Source organism: Erythrolamprus reginae, chromosome 2 (assembly GCF_031021105.1).
Source record: "Erythrolamprus reginae isolate rEryReg1 chromosome 2, rEryReg1.hap1, whole genome shotgun sequence".
In the NCBI taxonomy this organism is placed as follows: domain Eukaryota; kingdom Metazoa; phylum Chordata; class Lepidosauria; order Squamata; family Dipsadidae; genus Erythrolamprus; species Erythrolamprus reginae.
Genome location: NC_091951.1, coordinates 312,403,116 through 312,425,816, shown reverse-complemented (window position 1 = coordinate 312,425,816; position 22,701 = coordinate 312,403,116). Strand labels below are relative to the sequence as shown.

The 22,701-nt window shown below is 38.5% G+C and overlaps 1 protein-coding gene across 3 annotated transcripts in view; it reads left to right on the top strand.

The window, feature by feature from the left end:
• The window catches only part of ZFYVE16 (zinc finger FYVE-type containing 16), a 35,364-nt gene that overhangs the window by 7,499 nt on the left and 5,164 nt on the right, over positions 1–22,701 (top strand). For 2 of the 3 annotated variants that reach the window (XM_070743091.1, XM_070743092.1), the window contains 14 exons: positions 431–527; positions 8,237–8,338; positions 9,128–9,264; positions 10,995–11,412; positions 12,730–12,846; positions 13,751–13,906; positions 14,792–15,016; positions 16,075–16,157; positions 16,538–16,642; positions 18,882–19,032; positions 19,627–19,707; positions 20,277–20,439; positions 21,283–21,388; positions 22,449–22,610. In XM_070743091.1, the coding sequence (XP_070599192.1) occupies positions 431–527; positions 8,237–8,338; positions 9,128–9,264; positions 10,995–11,412; positions 12,730–12,846; positions 13,751–13,906; positions 14,792–15,016; positions 16,075–16,157; positions 16,538–16,642; positions 18,882–19,032; positions 19,627–19,707; positions 20,277–20,439; positions 21,283–21,388; positions 22,449–22,610 (2,103 nt within the window). The remainder of the gene's footprint in view (positions 1–430; positions 528–8,236; positions 8,339–9,127; positions 9,265–10,994; positions 11,413–12,729; positions 12,847–13,750; positions 13,907–14,791; positions 15,017–16,074; positions 16,158–16,537; positions 16,643–18,881; positions 19,033–19,626; positions 19,708–20,276; positions 20,440–21,282; positions 21,389–22,448; positions 22,611–22,701) is intronic. The other variant, XM_070743093.1, reaches the window with a different exon arrangement.

Sequence of the window (22,701 nt, the reverse complement as noted above, 5' to 3'; positions counted from 1 at the left end):
CATTTTTTCTTGATTGATCATCTTTATCATTTTCATTTATAGCTGAGGAAAAGGAATGGATTTCTTTTCTTTTTTTGTTATTTGGCCTGCAAAAAAAATTCCCTTTACTAATAGATTTTCTTTATGCCATTATTAATCAGCATGTAAACTTTTCGGTTTGATTTATTGAAATGTTTCAGGTTATTTGCTAAAACATACACTTCACTAATTTTTATAAGCTTTATGATTTTTCTAAAGCCAATATTTATTTATTTATGATAATTTTATGCTAAAGAATTTATTGAAACTATCTGAGTTTTGTCTCTGCTGTTATAGTTGTCTGATGCATTTATTCCTCTAGTTTCTGATTAGTATGTGATCTTAACCTTTTTCTACATCAAAATACATCCATCCATATAAAATCTTAATGCACTTTTTGTTCTAAATCTAGATTTTTTGTGCTCCCTGTTGCAATCGAAAATGCAAACTCCAATTTCTGGACAAAGAAGCAAGAGTCTGTATAAGCTGCTATGGGTCCATTAACAAAGGTAAAATGTAGTTATAGAAAATTAGAAGAAACAGAAAAAGTAACAAGTTATTTTTGAATGTTGGAACAAGTATTCCCAATGTGAACATAATGATGTGAAATATTTAAGATAAAATAAATATGAAACCTTTTAGTGGCTGTATCCAAATATTCTATTTGAAAAGGGAGCATGGTTTAAAATTATTTGAATTTAATTATTATATTGTTGCTCATTATTACTATTAGAATATGAATTATTTTACTTGATCGGACAATGCTTATCTTTTTAGTTATTGTGTAAGGCTAATCAGTTCCATACTTGCACAAAAGTTTTAAACAAAGTGCAGTCAGAAATGAGAATATGCATCTGAAAAGTAATATATAATAATAATAATAATAATAATAATAATAACAACAACAACAACAACAATAATTTATTAGATTTGTATGCCGTCCCTCTCCGAAGACCAGGTTTCCTCAAAAATACAACATGTCTTAAACTTATTTTAACCCCAAAATAAGTACAGTGATCCCCCGGTTATTGCGTCCCCGACCATTGCGAATGGGCTACATCGCGATTTTTCAACCCGGAAGTAAAAACACCATCTGCGCATGTGCACCCTTTTTTCCTATGGCCACACATGCGTAGATGGTGTTCCCCGCCGGGCAGATCAGCTGCTGGGCGGCTTCCCTGGGTCTTTCCCCTCTTGCTGGCGGGAGGGCGAGAAGCCCCCCCAGCACCCGCTCGCCCTCCGTTCACCCGCCCTTCGCCCGGCCACCCGCCATTTGCTCGCTGCTCGCCCGGCCACCCGGGTTCGTTTGGCTTCGGGACTCAGTTGGGAAGCGGCACGGGTGTTTTAAAAGGTCTCCGCCGGCATGGGGGGCTTCTTAGCACCCCCCCAAACCCGGGTTGGGGGTTCGGGGGGGTAGGAAGCCCCCCATGCCGGCGGAGACCTTTTAAAACACCCGTGCCGCTTCCCAGCTGAGTCCTCAAGCCAAGCGCAGAAGTTAGCCTTGAATCCCTTTGAATCCCGCCGCTTCTGCTGGATACGGGCGATGGGGGGGCGAGCTGCCACACCCCTGGCTTCCGCACCGCTCGTCCCACCCACCGCCCGTATCCAGCAGAAGCTGCTGGATTCAAAGTGCTGGGGTGGGGGGCTGTCGGGACACCCCCCCCCCCACCCCAGCACTTTGAATCCCGCCGCTTCTGCTGGATACGGGCGATGGGGGGGCGAGCTGCCACAGCCCCTGGCTTCCTCACCGCTCGTCCCACCCACCGCCCGTATCCAGCAGAAGCTGCTGGATTCAAAGTGCTGGGGTGGGGGGCTGTCGGGACACCCCCCCCCACCCCAGCACTTTGAATCCCGCCGCTTCTGTTGGATACGGGCGATGGGGGGGCGAGCTGCCACAGCCCCTGGCTTCCTCACCGCTCGTCCCACCCACCGCCCGTATCCAGCAGAAGCTGCTGGATTCAAAGTGATTCAGGGAACAGAATGGAGCCTTCCGCGGCGGGGCTGGTAGGAGGGGAGCCGAGGGGATAACCGAGCCCAGCCCCGTGGCATTCGCCTTCCTCCCGCTTGCAGCCGAGTGATCGTGGGCTCCTTCGCAACCTCAGAGAGCTTCCTGGTTTTCGTGAGCTTTCATGCCCAGGAAGCTCTCCGAGGTTGCGAAGGAGCCCAGGATCACTCGGCTGCCGGCGGCAGGAAAACGAATGTAACGGGGCGGAACGCTCCATTCTGTTCCCTGCCGGCCCGATTGAGCGGCCGGCGGTCTCCATTCAGGGAACAGAATGGAGCCTTCCGCGGCGGGGCTGGTAGGAGGGGAGCCGAGGGGATAACCGAGCCCAGCCCCGTGGCATTCGCCTTCCTCCCGCTTGCAGCCGAGTGATCGTGGGCTCCTTCGCAACCTCAGAGAGCTTCCTGGTTTTCGTGAGCTTTCATGCCCAGGAAGCTCTCCGAGGTTGCGAAGGAGCCCAGGATCACTCGGCTGCCGGCGGCAGGAAAACGAATGTCACGGGGCGGAACGCTCCATTCTGTTCCCTGCCGGCCCGATTGAGCGGCCGGCGGTCTCCATTCAGGGAACAGAATGGAGCCTTCCGCGGCGGGGCTGGTAGGAGGGGAGCCGAGGGGATAACCGAGCCCAGCCCCGTGGGATTCGCCTTCCTCCCGCTTGCAGCCGAGTGATCGTGGGCTCCTTCGCAACCTCAGAGAGCTTCCTGGTTTTCGTGAGCTTTCATGCCCAGGAAGCTCTCCGAGGTTGCGAAGGAGCCCAGGATCACTCGGCTGCCGGCGGCAGGAAAACGAATGTCACGGGGCGGAACGCTCCATTCTGTTCCCTGCCGGCCCGATTGAGCGGCCGGCGGTCTCCATTCAGGGAACAGAATGGAGCCTTCCGCGGCGGGGCTGGTAGGAGGGGAGCCGAGGGGATAACCGAGCCCAGCCCCGTGGGATTCGCCTTCCTCCCGCTTGCAGCCGAGTGATCGTGGGCTCCTTCGCAACCTCAGAGAGCTTCCTGGTTTTCGTGAGCTTTCATGCCCAGGAAGCTCTCCGAGGTTGCGAAGGAGCCCAGGATCACTCGGCTGCTGGCGGCAGGAAAACGAATGTCACGGGGCGGAACGCTCCATTCTGTTCCCTGCCGGCCCGATTGAGCGGCCGGCGGTCTCCATTCAGGGAACAGAATGGAGCCTTCCGCGGCGGGGCTGGTAGGAGGGGAGCCGAGGGGATAACCGAGCCCAGCCCCGTGGGATTCGCCTTCCTCCCGCTTGCAGCCGAGTGATCGTGGGCTCCTTCGCAACCTCAGAGAGCTTCCTGGTTTTCGTGAGCTTTCATGCCCAGGAAGCTCTCCGAGGTTGCGAAGGAGCCCAGGATCACTCGGCTGCCGGCGGCAGGAAAACGAATGTCACGGGGCTGGGCTCGTCTCCCCCCCCTTAGCAGCCCCGCCGCGGAACGCTCCATTCTGTTCCCTGCCGGCCCGATTGAGCGGCCGGCGGTCTCCATTCAGGGAACAGAATGGAGCCTTCCGCGGCGGGGCTGGTAGGAGGGGAGCCGAGGGGATAACCGAGCCCAGCCCCGTGGGATTCGCCTTCCTCCCGCCTGCAGCCGAGTGATCGTGGGCTCCTTCGCAACCTCAGAGAGCTTCCTGGTTTTCGTGAGCTTTCATGCCCAGGAAGCTCTCCGAGGTTGCGAAGGAGCCCAGGATCACTCGGCTGCCGGCGGCAGGAAAGCGAATGTCACGGGGCTGGGCGCTAGCTCTCGCCGCTTTCGAGCTGAGTCCTGAAGCGAATTCGCTTCAGGACTCATCTCGAAAGCCCGCTAGCGAGGAGCCGAAGATTGGGGGCGGCGCGGGTTTTAAAACGTCGCCGCCGGCATGGGGGGCTTGCCAGCACCCCCCGGACCCCCAACCCGGGTTTGGGGGGCTGCTAGGAAGCCCCCCATGCCGGCGGCGACATTTTAAAACAGCCGCGCCGCCCCCAATCTTCGGCTCCTCGCTAGCGCTGCGGAAGTTAAAAACACCATCTGCACATGCGCAGATGGTGTTTTTACTTCCGCAGCGCTACTTCGCGAAAACCCGCTCGTTGCGGGGGGTCCTGGAACGGAACCCTCGCAACGAGCGGGGGATCACTGTAATTATCGAAGGGAGGGGTGTTTTCTTATTTTTAGGGTGCAGGAAGTGATGAACATGGGACCAGATGTCCTGTCTCTGTCGTAGCCTCATGGAGCAGGACTCTGCAAGGCTTGCTATACCATTTCATGCATAAATTGCATTCCCACTGCGAGCTTCATCATATTGGTATAGCTGACATCCTGCCACTTTCGGCTACGCTGTTATGTCGAAACTTGCGGCAGTGCTGCAATTCGTGTGTGCAACGGCACAAGCCTTGCAGAGTCCTGCTCCACTGGCGGTACAACGAGTCTTGATAAAAGATGCCAGAAATGAATCTTTGTGCGTGGGAGTTGTTTATAGATGGGAAACATGATTGCCATTTGTGACTTTCCCACCTGACATTTGAGAAGCAAAGTCAATGGGGAAGCTGGCAGCAAATCACATGAATCCTCACCCTGTGATCCTGTCCTAATGACTGCAACTGTAATTGCTGCAATTGCTGTCCCTAGGCACCGAATGGTCACGGAATGTTTTGCTTAATTACTGCTTCACTTAGTACCACAAATTCCAATCACAATTGGAGTCGTAAGTCAAGAACTACCTGTACAGTCTTCTTCAAAATAAGTGATAATTATCTCATTATTGTGCAAAGCATGATAACCATGAGGGATAGTGTAGTATAGTGGTACATTAGGAAGACTCAGCTTTTACTCCATACTTAGAAGCTTATTTATTGACTTAGGGCTAGTCACTCTCTCTTAGTATAATTTACCAGATGAGTTTTTATTGGGGAAATGGAAGGAGAGTCCACTGTGTATCGCATATTTTGCCCCTTGAACAAAAAGAGAATATAAATTTTACAGAACAATTCAGATGACAATTTTAAATAAGAAACTTGGATATATGAACCTTTCCAATTGTGTATTCAGACAGCCATGAAAGTATGCCATATCAATAAAACACAAAAAAGGAGACAAACTAATAAGCGATTAGGATTGAGTATCACAAACTAAGTTTTACCTTACCATATATCGAAGAAACCTCCCAGATATTATACTGAATGATATTATATAGATGTATGCATGGGGGATCCATACTTGGTTTGCTGTAATTAATGCATTATTCTTACACTGGCTAATGGATATTGTAGGAATTTGTTTCCAAGAAAGATTATTCATTCTACAGTTGATATTGTTTTCCTAGAGAAAAATGCTTTAAATGTATCCATACATTTTTTGGTATTCCATTTCAGTGATAAGCTATAATTAAGATTGTACTACATATATATAATCTTGATTTTTATGTTTATAGCAGCATGAATGGGATTTGTGTATGTTCTACTCAAATAAGTTCCTATGCCCAAGTTATCAATGTGACACATTATGATGCAGAAATATTCATAGAAATTGTTTCTAATTGTCTATAGCTATAGCATGTTTAGTAACCTATAGGTATGTGCCTTCCACAAATGTTTTGATTTGTTTAAAGAAATAAAAAGTAGGGTAAACTCAAAGCTTTTTTGGTGTGTGTGTGTGTGTGTGTGTGTGTGTATGTATATATATATATATATATATATATGTCACATGTTTAAGCTGAATTTGAAAATTAAGGGAGACTAGGATAGATCTATTTCGGCCTTATTTTGGCCTCATCAGCTAGCCATACCCACTGGGACTTGAACCTGCAACCTTTGCCTTGTAAGGCAGAGAATTATCCTCTAGGCTACAGTATCCAATCCCTTCAGCTCTGTACCAGGGAAGGGTTACATTTTGTGTCGAATCACCCTGGTATATTGAAGGAACATCACAGCTCCTTTTTTGCCTCTCGGCCCAACCCAGGGCCATTTCCAAGGCAGTTAATTTTATTGATAGCCGACAATTCTATCTGTATGTGTCACATGTTTAAGCTGAATTTGAAAATTAAGGGAGACTAGGATAGATCTATTTCGGCCTTATGTATATATATATATATATACATATATATATATTTGTTTTCGTAAATTTTCACGGGTATATGTATGTAGATTGTTCTGAGTTTGGGTTTTGCCCTGTGTAATGTTTTGATTACACAGGGCAAAACCCGAACTCAGAACAATCTATATATATATATGTATATATATGTGTATATATATACACATGTATATATATATATATATATGTGTATATATATATATGTGTATATATATATATATATATATACACACACACACACACACACACGCACACACACACACACACATGCAATCTATAAAAAATAAAGCTTTTTAAAAGCCAGTAAATACTAATTCAGTAATACTAATACTAATTCAGTAATTTTTTTGTCTCCTTCAAAATAAACAATAGTTATTTCCAATTTCATTTTTGTGCAAAATGTAATAACAAAACCAATTGTGGTATACTGATTACAGTGTGGAACTGACACCAGATAGTCTTGGTTATTACTAAAACCACTTTTTTAGGGACGGTGATTTTCTTTTAGTCTGACTTATCTCATAGGGTTTTTCTTCTGTGTGAAAATGGAATGATAAATATATCTTGCATAAGTTACGTATCGCTGTTATGTAAATGATGATAAATATTATCTACAAAATAATTCAAAAAATATTTAAGAGAAAGCAACAGTAAATCAATGGATGTTTGGAACCATTTTGTGTTGTACAATGGTGGGACCTCTGTCTTTATTGCCAAAGAGATTTTTGCCTTGTGGCCATCAGCCTAAATGGTTTTTAAAATGGACCAAATAAGTAGCATCTCAGGATGCATGAATATCTTAGAGATAAAGGTTCTCTTTCAAGAATATTAATTTGGTTAATCTAGTTGTCAAATTTCATATTGCCTCATTTCCTGTGGGAACTACATTCAGTTAACATTTTTCAAGTTCTTAAAGTAAGATAGATGTATAATACAGTATAATTGTTCAGTCCACAGGACCAAGAATAACCAGAAGAAGATAGGTTTTCTTCAAATAAAGTTGCAGGAATACTCCTGGCTAATTCTTCAATTTAAATGTGACCATTTAAAAGTCATGGATGAGAAGTGTAAATGACTATGGAATGTCATTATTATCTTAAATAACTTTCCAAGAAAGAACATAAGACTGAAATAATGTACAGTGATACCTCTACTTAAGAATTTAATTCGTTCCAGGATCAGGTTCCTAAGTAGAAATGTTCTTAAGTAGAAGCAATTTTTCCCATAGGAATCAATGTAAAAGCAAATAATGCATGCAAACCCATTAGGAAAGAAATAAAAGCTCGGAATTTGGGTAGGAGGAGGAGGAGGAGGAAGAGGAGGAGGAGAGTCGCTGCCAAAGGAAGAAGGTGAGGGGAGGAGAATCAAAAAAATACAAAACTTTTTTTAAAAAAGAGGGACTCGGAGGCAGCGAGGAGGAGCACGCACCTCCAATACACCCGGTGCGAGGCTGCCTCCCATACACTGCCTCCCATACACTGGCTGCTGCTGCTACCTGCTGCCTCTTCCTTCCCATGCTGAAGGGGTCCCCTCTCCTCTCGCTCGTAACTGGCACCTTTCCTTCACTGTGGTGACTCCTCGGCTGCCCAGAGCGAAGGGAGCGTTTCTTTTTTTCTGGACGCTGGCAGAGGTTTATTCCCTGTCCAAGCACCCAGAGAAAGGAGAATGCTTCGTTCGATCTAGACTGCCAAAGCTTCCTTAAGCGCCACTGAAAGGCTCCTCTGGCAGCCCAGATGGCCGGGATTAAAGGGAGAATGGCAGGAAACTGGCTGGGCCTTCATGCCACTCTCAAATTTCCTGGGAAATTCTTCTGGCCATGGGTTCTTAAGTAGAAAGTGGTTCCTAAGTGGAGGCAAAAAAATCTTGAACACCCGGTTCTTACCTAGAAACGTTCTTAAGTAGAGGCATTCTTAAGTAGAGGTACTACCGTACTTTGCTCAAAACTTAGATTTAATGTTTTGTAAAACAAAATTACGTTAAAAATTATATATAATCTCAAACATTGCATTTTAACACTTGTTAAAACAAAATGTACATAATATATCCTGAACTCACCTTGATTACTATTAGGCTTATAAATATTGCCCCCATGTGCAAACTTTTGTGAAATATTTCTTGTATATGGTTTTGACACAAACTCTTAAATTTTGTTCATTAGCACAAGCATTAGAAAAAATGATTTCTTCAACTGGTCCAGCATCTTCTTCTTCATTGTCTGAATCTTCAGCTGTTCCATCTCTGCATGAAACCCAGACATCTGGTATTCTATGTTATTATCTAGCCTTATTTCACCAGCCAGAGCCCCTTTGAGGGACATGAGTGGTTTAGAAATATGAGATCTACTGTATGTAAATAAATAATAGCGTAATGGTTAGTTAAGAAAAAACCCCAGAAATGGGCCTTGAGTGGCCATCCAGATTTGTATTTTAATTGGCCGCATTGCCCAGTAAAGATGACTAACAATGATGAGAGTTTTAATTCAAAATCTAAAACCCACACAATTTAATTGATATCAGTTAAAGAAATCATCAAGGTACACTTCATTTACTGCCCAAGCATTCCTGGATATTGTTGCACAATAAACTTGCAAATTATATTGTTTGTTAGCTAAGTACATTTTTCAAAAAGTGTTTCTTTTAGAGTGATTATTTTTTGCTCAGCATACATCTTGTGATACTTGTTAGTAGAGAATGGAACTTCCCCATAGGAATTATTGAATATCTCTAAAACAATGCTTCCATACCTGAGATGTAAAAAATAAAAAAGGAGCTTATATAAGTTAGTGTTGAGAAGTAACTCCTTTAAAATTCTTCTATTTGCATATCAATCTCCAACTTGAAATAGTATTTAAAGTATTATATAGGAGTACTTGACATTATTAGTTGCAGAAATCCAGTGTTTGGGGTATATTAATCACATTTTGTTTTATCTGCTTATTAGATTTATTAATAGATTCTAAATAATTTTTTGTGTGGGGAAGAGAAGGAGGTGACTTTGATATTAGCTAAACAAGTATTTGTGGTGTACTCATTTGTTTCTTCTCCTACAGGATTGCTCCCTAAAGACCAGAGAAGAGTTTGGTTTGCAGATGGAATTTTACCTAATGGAGAAGTTGCAGACACAACAAAATTGTCATCTGGGTCCAGGCGATTCCCACAGGAACCTGCAAGTCCTACTTTATCTGAAGTAGGTTTTGAATACAATTAGTTAGTTGATAAATGTGTCATGCAAATAAGTCTGTTTTGTCTTTTTAATACAGAAAATATACTGATCAAATAGACCAAGTGGCAGCTCTGGCTCAGAACGCCTTTGCATAGAGCATTATGTCAGCTGTGCATTTCCTAGATTAATGGGCCTTGCTTAAAGTCATTTATTCCCATATGACTTCCAAATTGAACCACTGCAAAGCATTTTACCATTGGGATTGGGTGGTGTTATGCCGGGCTTCACATTACGAGCTCCAATTAAGTCAGAAATGTAAATTCAAACACAAACGCTGTTATAAAGTAAACAGAAATGCAGTTTACCCAAAATGAAGCTGTGCACACTCACTTTAAATTGATCAAATTAGCTCACACACAGATAACAGTCCTTGAAAGCTGTGAGAGACAAAAATAAACAGAGCAGCTGTGAGAGTGTCACCACCAAACCTCTTTGAGTGAGTCCACAAGATTTACTTAGCTGTGAAATCCCCAAAAGTCTGTGAAAGTCCAGGAACAAAGCAACCGCGAAGTATCCTTCTCCAAACGGATAAACTCCCACATGCACTCTCTGCAACGCTGGTAATTTATCAGCAACCCCATTAGCCTAATTGCCTCAGCCATCGTCTCCGACGATACCTGTGCAGTTGGTCCCTTCTAGCCATGAGCCTACGCATTCTGGCATCTATCCACGATCCTCCTTCTCCGAGTCCGATGACCGACTAATGGGGTCATTAACTAATGGGCTGGCTGCATCCATCTCTCTATCTGATACTTCTTCTTCCCCAGCGTCTGACCTTTGCAAGGAATCCTCACTGTCAGAAGCTGATGGCAGTAAGACAAGTCTCTGGGAACCTGAGGACTCTCCTAAGCCAACATCCAAATTCCCCGTTGCAGGAGCTGGCCCAGAGCTAACCACAATGGGCAGCATAGAAGTTGAATTAATAAATAAAAAATAAATAAATACATTTTATATGGGACTGCCCTTGAGGAGTATTCAGAAGTTTCAGCTGGTGCAAAATGTAGCATTGGTGTCAGTTATTTGCTATATATGATCACTCCTACATGAGCTGGATTCACTTTCAGTATGCTTCCAGCTTCAATTCAAGGTGCTGGTTGTCACCTTTTAATCCCTTCATGGCTTGGTACTGTGTTATTTACAGGATTGTCTTTTCCCAATTACCCATTCTCTGATCTGGCAAGAAGCGCATGCTCTGGTTATCACCAGCTAGGTAATGTTGGCTTGCAGGGCCCAGGAGGAGAATTTTTTCTGATATGGAACAGCATGGCCTCTGAGATTAGATCAATGCTCTCTCTGTTGGAATTTCTTAGGGCCTTGAAAATTGGGTTTTGTGCTTGATTCTATGACCCTACTTGGGCTTGATGTATACATGACGGTTTAGATTGTGCCAGCTTTTATGTATTGTTATTTTTGTTTTATATTATTTATTTTTTGTTTTATTACAGACTGCCCAGAATCATTCAAGTAAAATGGGCAATTATATAAATCAAATACATAAAAAAGCAATAGTTTCTGTTTCGCTGCATTTAATTGTTTTTGGTATGTGTGATAATGCTGCCTATTTTGTTTTATTAATTTCTTTACTCATTTGTTTTCCTGGAAAAGGCTCTCAATCCAAAGTTAAAGTATTGCTACAAATTTTGCAATAGTGAACTGAGGTACATGTCAGATCTAATGGATTTTTTTTGTTATAGGTTGGAAGCCCAACAAATGAAACTGTCTCTGAAAATGATACCAAGTCAAAAGATGAAATGCATGTAGCTGAAGAAACGGGGATTGCAAGGGATTCCACTTCTGTTCCACATGAAGACATATTGCCTAGTAATGAGCAGGTTGACCTATCACATGGTTCTGACTGTCTTCGTATTGCACAAACTGAAGTGCTGTGTGACTCTGACTTTGTGACCGCAGCTGTTACTGAAGTTCCTACTGTTTCTGAACTTGCAAAGGAACCTCCTACTGCTGCAACTGATCAAGCAAGTGATACCCCTACTAGTATATTAGATTATAGGATGCTTTGTTATATCGAAAACTGTGTTGGTAAGGAAGTCAGCCTTATTCCTGGTGATGGACTTCCACCTCTTCTGCTTGCAAGGGGAGAAAAAGGTAAAGGTAATGTCTTGCTTTTATTTTAAGGTGTTATGAAAAATAGGATTGTTTCTTATCCTTTCAGTATTTTTGCACTTCAGAAGTGTAACATCATCATTATTATTATTGTTGTTATTATTTATTAGATGCTACCCCTTATAAAATAAATCATATTAATACAGCATTATTTATTTTGCTTTTGTACAATACTACTTTCTGTGGAAAATGAAAGTGATGATAAAAATAATATACATTTAATGTACATATGTAATACAAAATACAGTAAGACTTACATATTCCTAGGCTAAGGATTTGAGTTTACAAATTGGGTTTGAACTAAAATTAATTAGTATTCTGCTGTAATTTTTTTGTAGTTATAATGAAACAAAAAGACAAATTTGGACGTCAGTATACATTTCTACTGGATTAGGATATATGAATTGAAATATAAAACTGGCAAAAGTAGATGCTGTGGGATAGGGAATATACTACATGAGGTTGTTCTTATTTTGATAGGACTAATCCAGAGTTATCTCTAACATCCACAATGATTGGTACATGCTTGACTTCAGAAGTTGATGACTTCCTAGTTATCCATATCTTACCAGTTTCATGGTTATGTTATTGCAGCATACCTGAAGCGATCTTAAAGATTGTCTAGATAAGCTATAGTAATTAAAAGTGTAATTGCTACTTTAAATGGATTGGCTAAGCCAGTGTTTCCCAACCTTGGCAACTTGAAGATATTTGGACTTCAACTCCCAGAATTCCCCAGCCAGCATTTGCTGGCTGGGGAATTCTGGGAGTTGAAGTCCAAATATCTTCAAGTTGCCAAGGCTGGGAAACACTGGGCTAAGCAACTAAATGGGAAATGTAATGTTTAATTGAAAACTTGCATTGAACTGGATTCAAGATAACTATCTTTCCAATACAAATAAATGTATGCATTGAGTTTGTCAAAGGACATGGTCACAGCTCTCGGTGTGGCCTAATGGTATCTTATGAATTAGGCCATCACACTTATGGTTGTTGTTGAATATATACTTAATTTTTGCTAAGTTAAAATAAATGTGTTCACTGCATAAATTGTAAACATCAAGAGACAATGTTACGTGTTTACCATTACCAACACTGAAATAGGTATTTACATATCTATGTTTTATAAGGATCTGAATAGAGGAAATATTAATTTGATTTAGCTTTAGTTCAGTCACACTTTATTAATTTGGATTCAATCCCAAGCATCAGTTGCTTCAATGTGGTTTGTGTTATTAAAGATCCCCCCCCCCAGAATTTAGAATTATAATTATATGTCTTTTTATTGTTTCATATTTTCTTCAGAATCCTTAGTAGAAGAACATCCTTCTAAAGAGCAAGTTACCTTATTGCTTGAAGAACCTAATCCATTGACATTCATTCTAAATGCAAATTTACTAGTGAATGTCAAGATATTACATTGTAAGTATTAGCACATAAAACTTATAAAACCTTGTAAAATATTATAATTATAGTTGCAAATGTAAACTCTGAACAATGAACATTGACTGGTCAGTTCTAATTTTTTTAAAATTATTTTCCAGTTATTTCTATTTTATAATTAATTACCTTAATTGATATAAAATAGGAGGGTAATATTTTGTATTAAATTGAGTATTAGTGCAGGATCCCCACCCCCAGCAAATGTTTTATTAGGCTAAATTAAATGGAAAAATAGTGGTATAGAAAATCAAGTAATATCAAATCCAAATAAAATTTTTAGATGCAATAATCTGAAGTTTTTAAATTCATTATAAGATGTTTAACCTTTAAAATGAGATTTATGAAATTTAATAACTTTACCACAATGTGGTAAAGAATGTTTTGTCCTACAATGCACTCTTTCATTATATTTTTAGATTTGGAAGATTTCTTTCAACATGTTATCTAGGGAATCATCCCTGAGTAAGATTCTTTACATATAAATTGAGGTGATTGACTTTGGAGTCATTGAATTATAGTTTCTCAGTTTCAAATAAGGGCTAGCAGTCACATTTGTTAAGTTAGCATGGCACATTTGTTAAGTGAATCACTGCAGTTGTTAAATTAATAACACAGTTGTTAAGTGAATCAATTTTCCCCATTGACTTTACTTGTTAGAAGACACCAAGCATATAAGGACACATAAATGTAAGTCCAGTTGTCAAGTATCCAAATGTAAACCACATGACCTTGGAGATGCTTCAATAGTCATAAGTGTAAAAAATTATCATGTCACTTTTTTTAGTACTGTTGCAATTTTGAACACTCATTAAACAAACTTTGGTAAGTCGGGGACTACCTGTAGATAAAAAGGCTCAATGTTCTTTTTTTTTTTGTCATTTAGATAATTCAGAAAAATGCTGGTATTTCTCGACCAATGGAATGCATGGCTTGGGGCAAGCTGAAATTATCATACTGCTACATTGTTTAGCAGATGAAAGTGATGTTCCTAAAGAAATATTCAACTTATTTATCATCATATATAAAGATGCCATGAAAGGTATGAAGTTTTGCCAGACTTCTAATATAATATGCGTTAAAATGAATGTTTGACTATTTTAAATCTTTGTTTCATTTGTTCTATTTCTATTATTATTATTATTATTATTATTATTATTATTATTATTATTATTATTATTAATTAGATTTGTATGCCGCCCCTCTCCGCAGACTTGGGGCAGCTCACAACAGAGATAAAACAATATGTAATAACAAATCTAATATTAAGTCTAAAAACAATTTTACATTAAAAGCCTAAAACCCCCATTATATAAGAAACATACACACAAGCATACCATACATGAAACTGCATAGGCAAGGGGAGATGTCTCAGTTCCCCCATGCCTGACGGCAGAGGTGGGTTTTAAGAAGTTTACGAAAGGCAAGGAGGGTGGGGGCAGTCCTAATCTCTGGAGGGAGTTGGTTCCAGAGGGTCGGGGCCGCCACAGAGAAGGGGTCCGGCCAGCCGACATTGTTTAGTTGACGGGACCCAGAGAAGGCCAACTCTGTGCAACCTAACTGGCCGCTGGGATTCGTGCAGCAGAAGGCGGTCTCATATGTAGAGAGAGGTTTAATTCATTCATAGCAAAGTTATGGGAGGGGATGCTGACTCAGCACTTTTTAATTATATTTCCATCTATCTATCTACCTACCTACCTACCTACCTATCTATTCATCCATCCACCTAATAAATTGGAAATTGTAGATGATATTAGACTGTTGCTTTTATGAAAATCAGTTTCTAGATATTCTCCACTATTAGATTAAAAATATCCTTCAAAAGACATTTCCTTGTCCTTTGCTTATTTCTTTTTGCACCAGAAATTTGGTTCAATCCCATCTCTTTTTCTGTTACCTTTGATTTCATGTGTTCTTTTGTCCCCAGGGAGATTTATTGGAAATTTGGAAAATATTACATTCAATGAAGATTTTCTTGGAAGCAAAGAGCATGGTGGTTTTCTGTTCATTACACCCACATTTCAGAAGTTGGATGATCTCATGCTACCTTCAAATCCCTTTTTATGTGGCATTCTTATTCACAAACAGGAAGTACCTTGGGCAAAAGTTTTTCCTATTCGCCTGATGTTGAGATTAGGAGCTGAATATGGGGGTAAATTTATTTCAATTTTAAATATTGAAACTATTGAATGTATTTATTGAATTAAATATTGAATCTATTGAATATTCATATAAAGATAAATTGTGTGGCTTGATATTTTCTCTTAGTCTAAATGACCTATCCATTTCTTACTACTATCATTTATTGGACTGACTGTATATGCCGCCCTTCTCCGAAGACTGAGGGTGACTCACCACATATAACAGCAATACAACACACACACACACCAATTCTAAAGCCCAATTATAAAAACCCAAATAAAAACCATATAAACACACTCATTCACATCACAGTCATACCAACAACTGGAGCAAAGTAATTAGAGCTCAACGGCCCAGATCAGAGATTGAAAATAATATGTAATGCTACTTATTATTATTATTATTATTATTATTATTATTATTATTATTATTATCATCATCATCATCATTATCATCATCATTATTATTTAGATAATAGGACCCAGAACGACTTATATAGATCCATAGTTTAAATTTTATGTTTCTCAAGCTTTCTATTTTCAAAGAACACTAAAGGGTTTGGGCATTATGGTGTTACTTTCTGCCATTATAGCATTTAGATAATAATAGCATTTAGATTTACAGTGCTTGACAGCCCTCTCTAAGTGGTTTACAGAGAGTAACCATATTGCCCCCAACAATCTGGGTTCTCATTTTACCGACCTTGGAAGGATGGAAGGCTGAGTCAACCTTGAGCCTATTGAGATTCGATCTGCCAAACTGCTGACAGCCCGTGATCAGAAGTAGCTTGCAGTACTGTACTCTAATCACTGCACCACCGAGGGTCTTTTAGGAGCTGAATATGGGGGTAAATTATCTTCACTATATTATTAAAAAAGAATATTTCTATTAACATTTTTTTTCAAAAGGACTTTATTTGCTATGATGCCTTTAAGACTGGTGTTTAAAATATGCTTTTCATCCATCCAATTTAATCCAGTTTAAATGCAAATACGAAGTCTTTTGTATAAACTTTCAAAGAGAATAAGTAAATACTATGCATTTCTTGTTTTTTTTTAAATTTCTTAGTGTATCCAACTCCATTGGCAAGTATCAGACATAGAAAGCCATTGTTTGGAAAAATAGGCCATACAGTCATGGATTTACTTGTTGTAAGTACAGTATATGCTATTTTTTGTATTTCATTAGTATCTTCTATACTAAAAGAGCAATGTAAGAAAATAGATGAAGCTCACTATTACAAACATTCTAACACTGTTTAAATATCAGTGAAATAAAATTATGGAAACTCAGTAAATGCATGAAAGAAAAAAATTAAATGTAGTTAACAAAGATAATATTCTTAGAACTATATATATCATTGCTATGAAACTAACCAGTTTATTACAATTAATCTTATTTTGTAGATAATTCATTACAACTGCTTATAATATAAAAATTAATACTATTTTGTATTATGAATAGTAGTAATGAATTGCTCACGTGATTCAAAATTAGAGAACTAGAATAATCTATTTTTATTGCATTGCAGGACCTTAGAAACTATCAATATACATTACATACAATAGATAATTTATTTATTCATATGGAAATGGGTAAAAGTTACATTAAAATACCTCTGAGGAAATATAATGATGTAAGTATAATTTCTATTAATGACTTTGTACTAAATGTAAGAATCAGCAGCTTCATAAATATATAGAATTTGAACTGGGTGGCTCTTTTGCAGCAAAACATTAAATTGCTAATCCTTGTTGCAATACTTATGAACATTTATTTTAGGATTGACCTTCATGCAAGTTAGTGATCCAGTGGAGACATACCAGAGATTTATGGAAAACCTTAGTTTTCCTTTTAGCATTTTCTGCCTTTTCTGAATAGACAGAATATAGGCTCATATTTGCACTGGGTAATATTTTTTCAGGGTCTTTGGATAGATAAGAATGATGATTCCTTGGAGAATGAATAAAATAAAATGTAGTATATTATTAGCCAAATAATTATTCTGCTTTCAAAAATATTGAAAACTTTGTATTTTATAATATACATTTTATTTACAATATTTTTCGGAGTATAAGACGCACCCTCTCCCCCCCCCCCCAATAGAGGGTGAAAATTTGGGTGTGTCTTATACATCTAGTGTAGCCCTGCCCAGCCACTCAAATGGAGGTTTCAGAGGCTGGAAAAATGCCTCTGAAATGGAGGTTTCACAGACTAGAAAAAAGCCTTTGAAACGAAGGTTTCACAGGCTGAAAAGGCAAGGTACAGAGCTCACAATCAATGAACCTGTAGCTAAAGTTCTCCTCTGGGAAAAGCTGATTGAGGATATTTAAGGAGGCCATCAACCCCACAATAAGCTTTTTTTCTTATTTTCTTCGCCAAAAACTAAGGTGTGTCTTATAGTCCGAAAAATATATTAAGTGAAAATGTAAAGAGGGCTTCATATTAGTGGGGGTGGGTGGGGGGAAATCTAGCCTATATTATTTTTGTTCTATTAATAATATTTTATTATTTAATAATATAAGGAAACCAAATAATCCTTCAATACACTCACAGCAAGTCTGGAAAAAGGGATTTGCAGTGTAGGCACTAATCAATATTGTACAAGAGAGAAGTAACAGCATTAGTGTTTTGGAGGAATTCTGTTGTGTTAAAAAAAGACTGGATGAGTATGAGGAAAAGGCTATTTGATTGAAATTGTTACATATAAGTGAATGTTACTGTATCAATATTTTGTGTTTAGCATGTTCAGTCAGGAAAAGTAACAATAAATATTTGTGAAATTCCAACTAGTATACTGGGAGTACAGCATAATATACCACAGCATAGCAATATATTATGATATGATATATGATTATAACATAACATAACATTTTTTAAAATTATTTTTTATTATTTGGATTTGTATGCCGCCCCTCTCCGCAGACTCGGGGCGGCTAACAACAGCAGTAAACAGTAAATAACAAAATCCAATATTAAAAAAACAGTTAAAAACCCATTATATAAAAAAACCAATCATGCGTACAAACATACCATGCATAAAATTGTAAGGCCTAGGGGGAGAGTGTATCTCAGTTCCCCCATGCCTGGTGGCAGAGGTGGGTTTTAAGCAGTTTACGAAAGGCAGGGAGGGTGGGGGCAATTCTAATCTCTGGGGGGAGTTGGTTCCAGAGGGTCGGGGCCGCCACAGAGAAGGCTCTTCCTCTGGGTCCCGCCAAATGACATTGTTTGGTTGACGGGACCCGGAGAAGACCCACTCTGTGGGACCTAACTGGTCGCTGGGATTCGTGCAGCAGAAGGCGGTCCCTGAGGTAATCTGGTCCGGTGCCATGAAGGGCTTTATAGGTCATAACCAACACTTTGAATTGTGACCGGAAACTGATCGGCAACCAATGCAGACTGCGGAGTGTTGGAGTAACATGGGCATATTTAGGAAAGCCCATGATTGCTCTTGCAGCTGCATTCTGCACGATCTGAAGTTTCCGAACACTTTTCAAAGGTAGCCCCATGTAGAGAGCGTTACAGTAGTTGAGCCTTGAGGTGATAAGGGCATGAGTGACTGTCAGTAGTGACTCCCGGTCCATTTAGGGTCGCAACTGGTGCACCAGGCGAACCTGGGCAAACGCCCCCCTCGCCACAGCTGAAAGATGTTTCTCTAAAGTGAGCTGTTGATCGAGGAGGATGCCCAAGTTGCGAACCCTCTCTGAGGGGGTCAGTGATTCTCGCCCCAGGGTAATGGACGGACAGATGGAATTGTCCTTGGGAGGCAGGACCCACAGCCACTCCGTCTTGTCTGGGTTGAGTATGAGTTTGTTGAGTTTGTATATAATGTAATATAATAATAATAATATATAATATATATATTGGTCTTCTAGATAATGAAAGTAATAAACACTTCTAATGAACATGTTATCAGCATTGGAGCAAGTTTTAATTCTCAAGCTGATTCCCACTTAGTTTGTGTACAAAATGAGGATGGAATATATCAAACACAAGCGAACAGTGCCACTGGAAATCCTAGGAAAAGTAAGTATCATGCTGTGCAATATTGAGTTTCTCTTTTCTAATTTCTGATGTGGTATGACGCATTTTTAAAAAATTGAAGAAAAATCTATACCCAGTATGTTATAAAAGGTATTATCTGATTCTAATTATACTTATTATAATTATAATTATGTACATTTAATAGTGAAAGTATTCTTATATTAAATATGCATGTACATTATCATGGAAAAATTTTCTTGGTCTTAAATTGTATTTATTAGCTTTCAAAACTTAATGCTGAGGGTATTAAAATGTTGTATAATGAGTAATTTGCGGTCAAAATTTATTTCCTGGATTTGCAATAGATTAAAATAATAGCTGCTGAATGTTATGGTTTGTAGACTTTTTTACATGCAAATCATTTCCTCTTTGTCTCAGCTTTGGCAATGTTCAGAATAGTTAATTTAGTGGCATTTGTTATTTACTCTGAATTGCATAGGCATAATCTGATCGAAGTGTGATGTACTTGTTAGAATTAAGAGTCAAAAGAATTTCAAATGTAGCTTTCTTTGTGCAATATTATGCTTATGTTATTTGGTTTTAGGATGAACAATTAAATCTGAATTGTTTATTCAGTTACAGGTGCAAGTTTTGTAGTGTTCAATGGAGCACTAAAAACATCTTCTGGGTTTCTTGCTAAATCCAGTATTGTTGAAGGTATGGATTATTGTGCTTACTAGAATCAAAAGATTGGTTAAATGCATTAAATTACATTGTTTAATGTAATGAAACAGAACTGAACTTTTTGCATGTATAAGGTGGCAGTGCTGGATGAAATGTTAACAAAAGAGACTGACTGCAGGTCAGAAAATACATTTTGTTTGCATATGTGTGTGTGTGAGAGAGAGAGATAGACATAGACAGGGAGAAGAAGTTCCCCCTCCAAAATGATCATATAATTTAATGATGATGATGTTGAGTCTGACATTAAACCATATAAACCTAATATTTCATGATTGAAATGCTATTAAATATGGATTAAAAGCTTCAAACTATGATATAAAAATATTCTTTTTCCAAAAGTTCTGCATTTTATATATTTTATTGATAATCTTTGCTCGTGACATTATTCAAAATGATTGAAATGCTATCATTTGAAATGCAAGACTCATTGTGAGTCTTGCGGCTATCAGTGGTAAATCTCTACAATAGGAATGCAATTACACTTATTAAAAAATCCATATCTTGGGTTTTATGTTTATTAAAAAGGTTGTATTTTTTCATAGATGGAATAATGGTACAGATCACTCCAGAAACTATGGAGGGCTTACGTCAAGCTCTGAGTGAAAAAAAAGACTTTCGAATTACATGTGGGAAAGTGGATTCAGGAGATTTCCGAGAATATGTGGATATTTGTTGGATAGAAAATGATGAGAAAGCAAACATGAGGTATGTATTGTGTATTCTACTAAGCAGAAGTATCATATGTGTTAAAACTTTTCTGCAAAATGTCGATATCCTAATGCTAATACTAAGATAGGAAACTGGCCAAAACACTTATTAATAATGTAAAAGTGCATTAAATAAAATATCACATGGCAGTGCTGGACTTATGATATTAGTTCTATTGCAGTTGTTAAGCAAATCACCCACAATCATTTAATAAGAACATTAAATGACCATAACTTGCAATTTTAACTTCTGGGACGCAAAAACACATGCAATGGTCATAAATATGAACCAGCTGCCAAGCATCCACATTTTGATCACATGATCATGGATGCTGCAAAGGTTATAACTGAAGAATGGTCATAAGTCACATTTTTCATTGCCATTGTAACTTCAAACAATCACCAAACAAACTCTTGTAATTTGAGGATTACCTGTACATGACTGCAGGGAAAGTAACAGTTCTAAGTTCAAGGAACAGTCATAAAATTACTTTTTCAGTCTGTAGTAACTTCAAGCAATTGCTAAATAAGGCTATCAATAACCAAGCACTACCTGTATATTATCTATCGATGGGATTTCCTTGGTAAAATATAGGTGGTGTACCATTAACTTTTATTGGACTGTATGAAATAATATCTTCAGCGGTTTTACTAAAGTGGTAATTCATCTTCAGCAGCTTATATGTGCTGCCCAAAGATGCCTATTTGCTTTAGTTGGGCAGATGAGAAGTCTTGGGAGACACACTTGGAGTAAGTTCTTTTGGAGTTAACTTCTGATATTCTGAGCGTATCAGAATAGCCTGATTAGTTCAAATAATGTAATTTAAACTTTGCACCATAGAATTTCAAGCCCAATAGATGGGAAATCTTTGGAAGGAGTACAGAGTGAAAAAATAGTTCAAGAAGAATGTTTTGAAGTGGATGGAAAACTTATAAAATGTACTGAAGTAAGTGAACATTGCTTTTAAAGAAAAGCCTCTGCAAATTAAATGAATATTAAATATCCTCTGAATGTGAAAGAATACTGAATTAAGCATGCAGCTGCTTTCATCTGCATTCCCAACTCTCATTTTGTCCATTAAATTAAGCAGTTTTATTTGGGAAGTTTCTGTTTAGGCTTTTTTATAGTGCTCACTCATCTGAAAAAAGTTACATTACATCCTCACCCCACAAAAGAACCAAAATACCTGGACATGAAATCTAAAAAGTTTAAACTTTTAGCCTTTGGTATTTTGATGATGACAAACAAGATCTGATTTTTTTTTCTCCTGTAAATTAGTATAATCATTTTTCTTTTTTAAAGTTGACATTATTCACTCTGATACAGTGCCAATAGAATAAAAGGCTTCATAATTTGAACATCTCCTATATTTATGTTCCTTACATTGATTTTTCACATTTGTTTCTTCATATGATTCTGCCACCATCATTCTTATAATGATTATTGTGTATTATGAACATTTTTGTTTGTTGATTTCTTGAGAAAGACAGTATTTCTATATTCTAAATATGAGTGCTTTAATGGTAAATAAAAGGGGTAAATGATGGATACACCTTATTTAAAGTCTAGGTACTGAATTCTCAATACTGCTTTATTTTTCCCGTATCAATTGTAGCTATACCTCTAATATTAAAAGGATGTTTAAAAACTATACTAATAGCAGTGTAAGTCTGATTATTGAGGGATGGGAGAGGTGATAATTGAAGTTGGGGATGCTTCAAAATGCAGTACCATAAAAGCGCAAGGTGAAGAGGGCCAATTAGAAAGTTCATAATTTCCTCTGTTGAATCTTAAATCAATTCATTATAGAAAATTAACTGTTTTTGTCTGATGTTGGTCCTTTATTGCTATTGTCATCCTGTTTAAATATATATCTCATCTCTATTGGTTGTCTATTTCTAGTGATTAGAACATATAATGCACTGCTCAAGAGAAGCTGTGTTTTATTTAGTTTTGATGGGAAATCTATTGTGATTAATGTTTTAATTTTTAAATTAATATTTTAGGTATTCTACCTGTCAAAGGTTAGTGAGCTACACAACAGTGTTCATCAGCTTGCTAAAGAAATTGCATTGGCTTCTTATATTGCACTTGGAAAGCATCTCAAAACATTGAAAACTAATGGAATGAATAAGATAGGCCTCAGAGTCTCCATGGATGCCGATATGGTAAGTTTTTAAAATGTTGCAGTATCTGTAATTTCATTATAATTATTTATAAGTTAGTAATAAATTAGTAATTACTAATGTATTTTTCTTT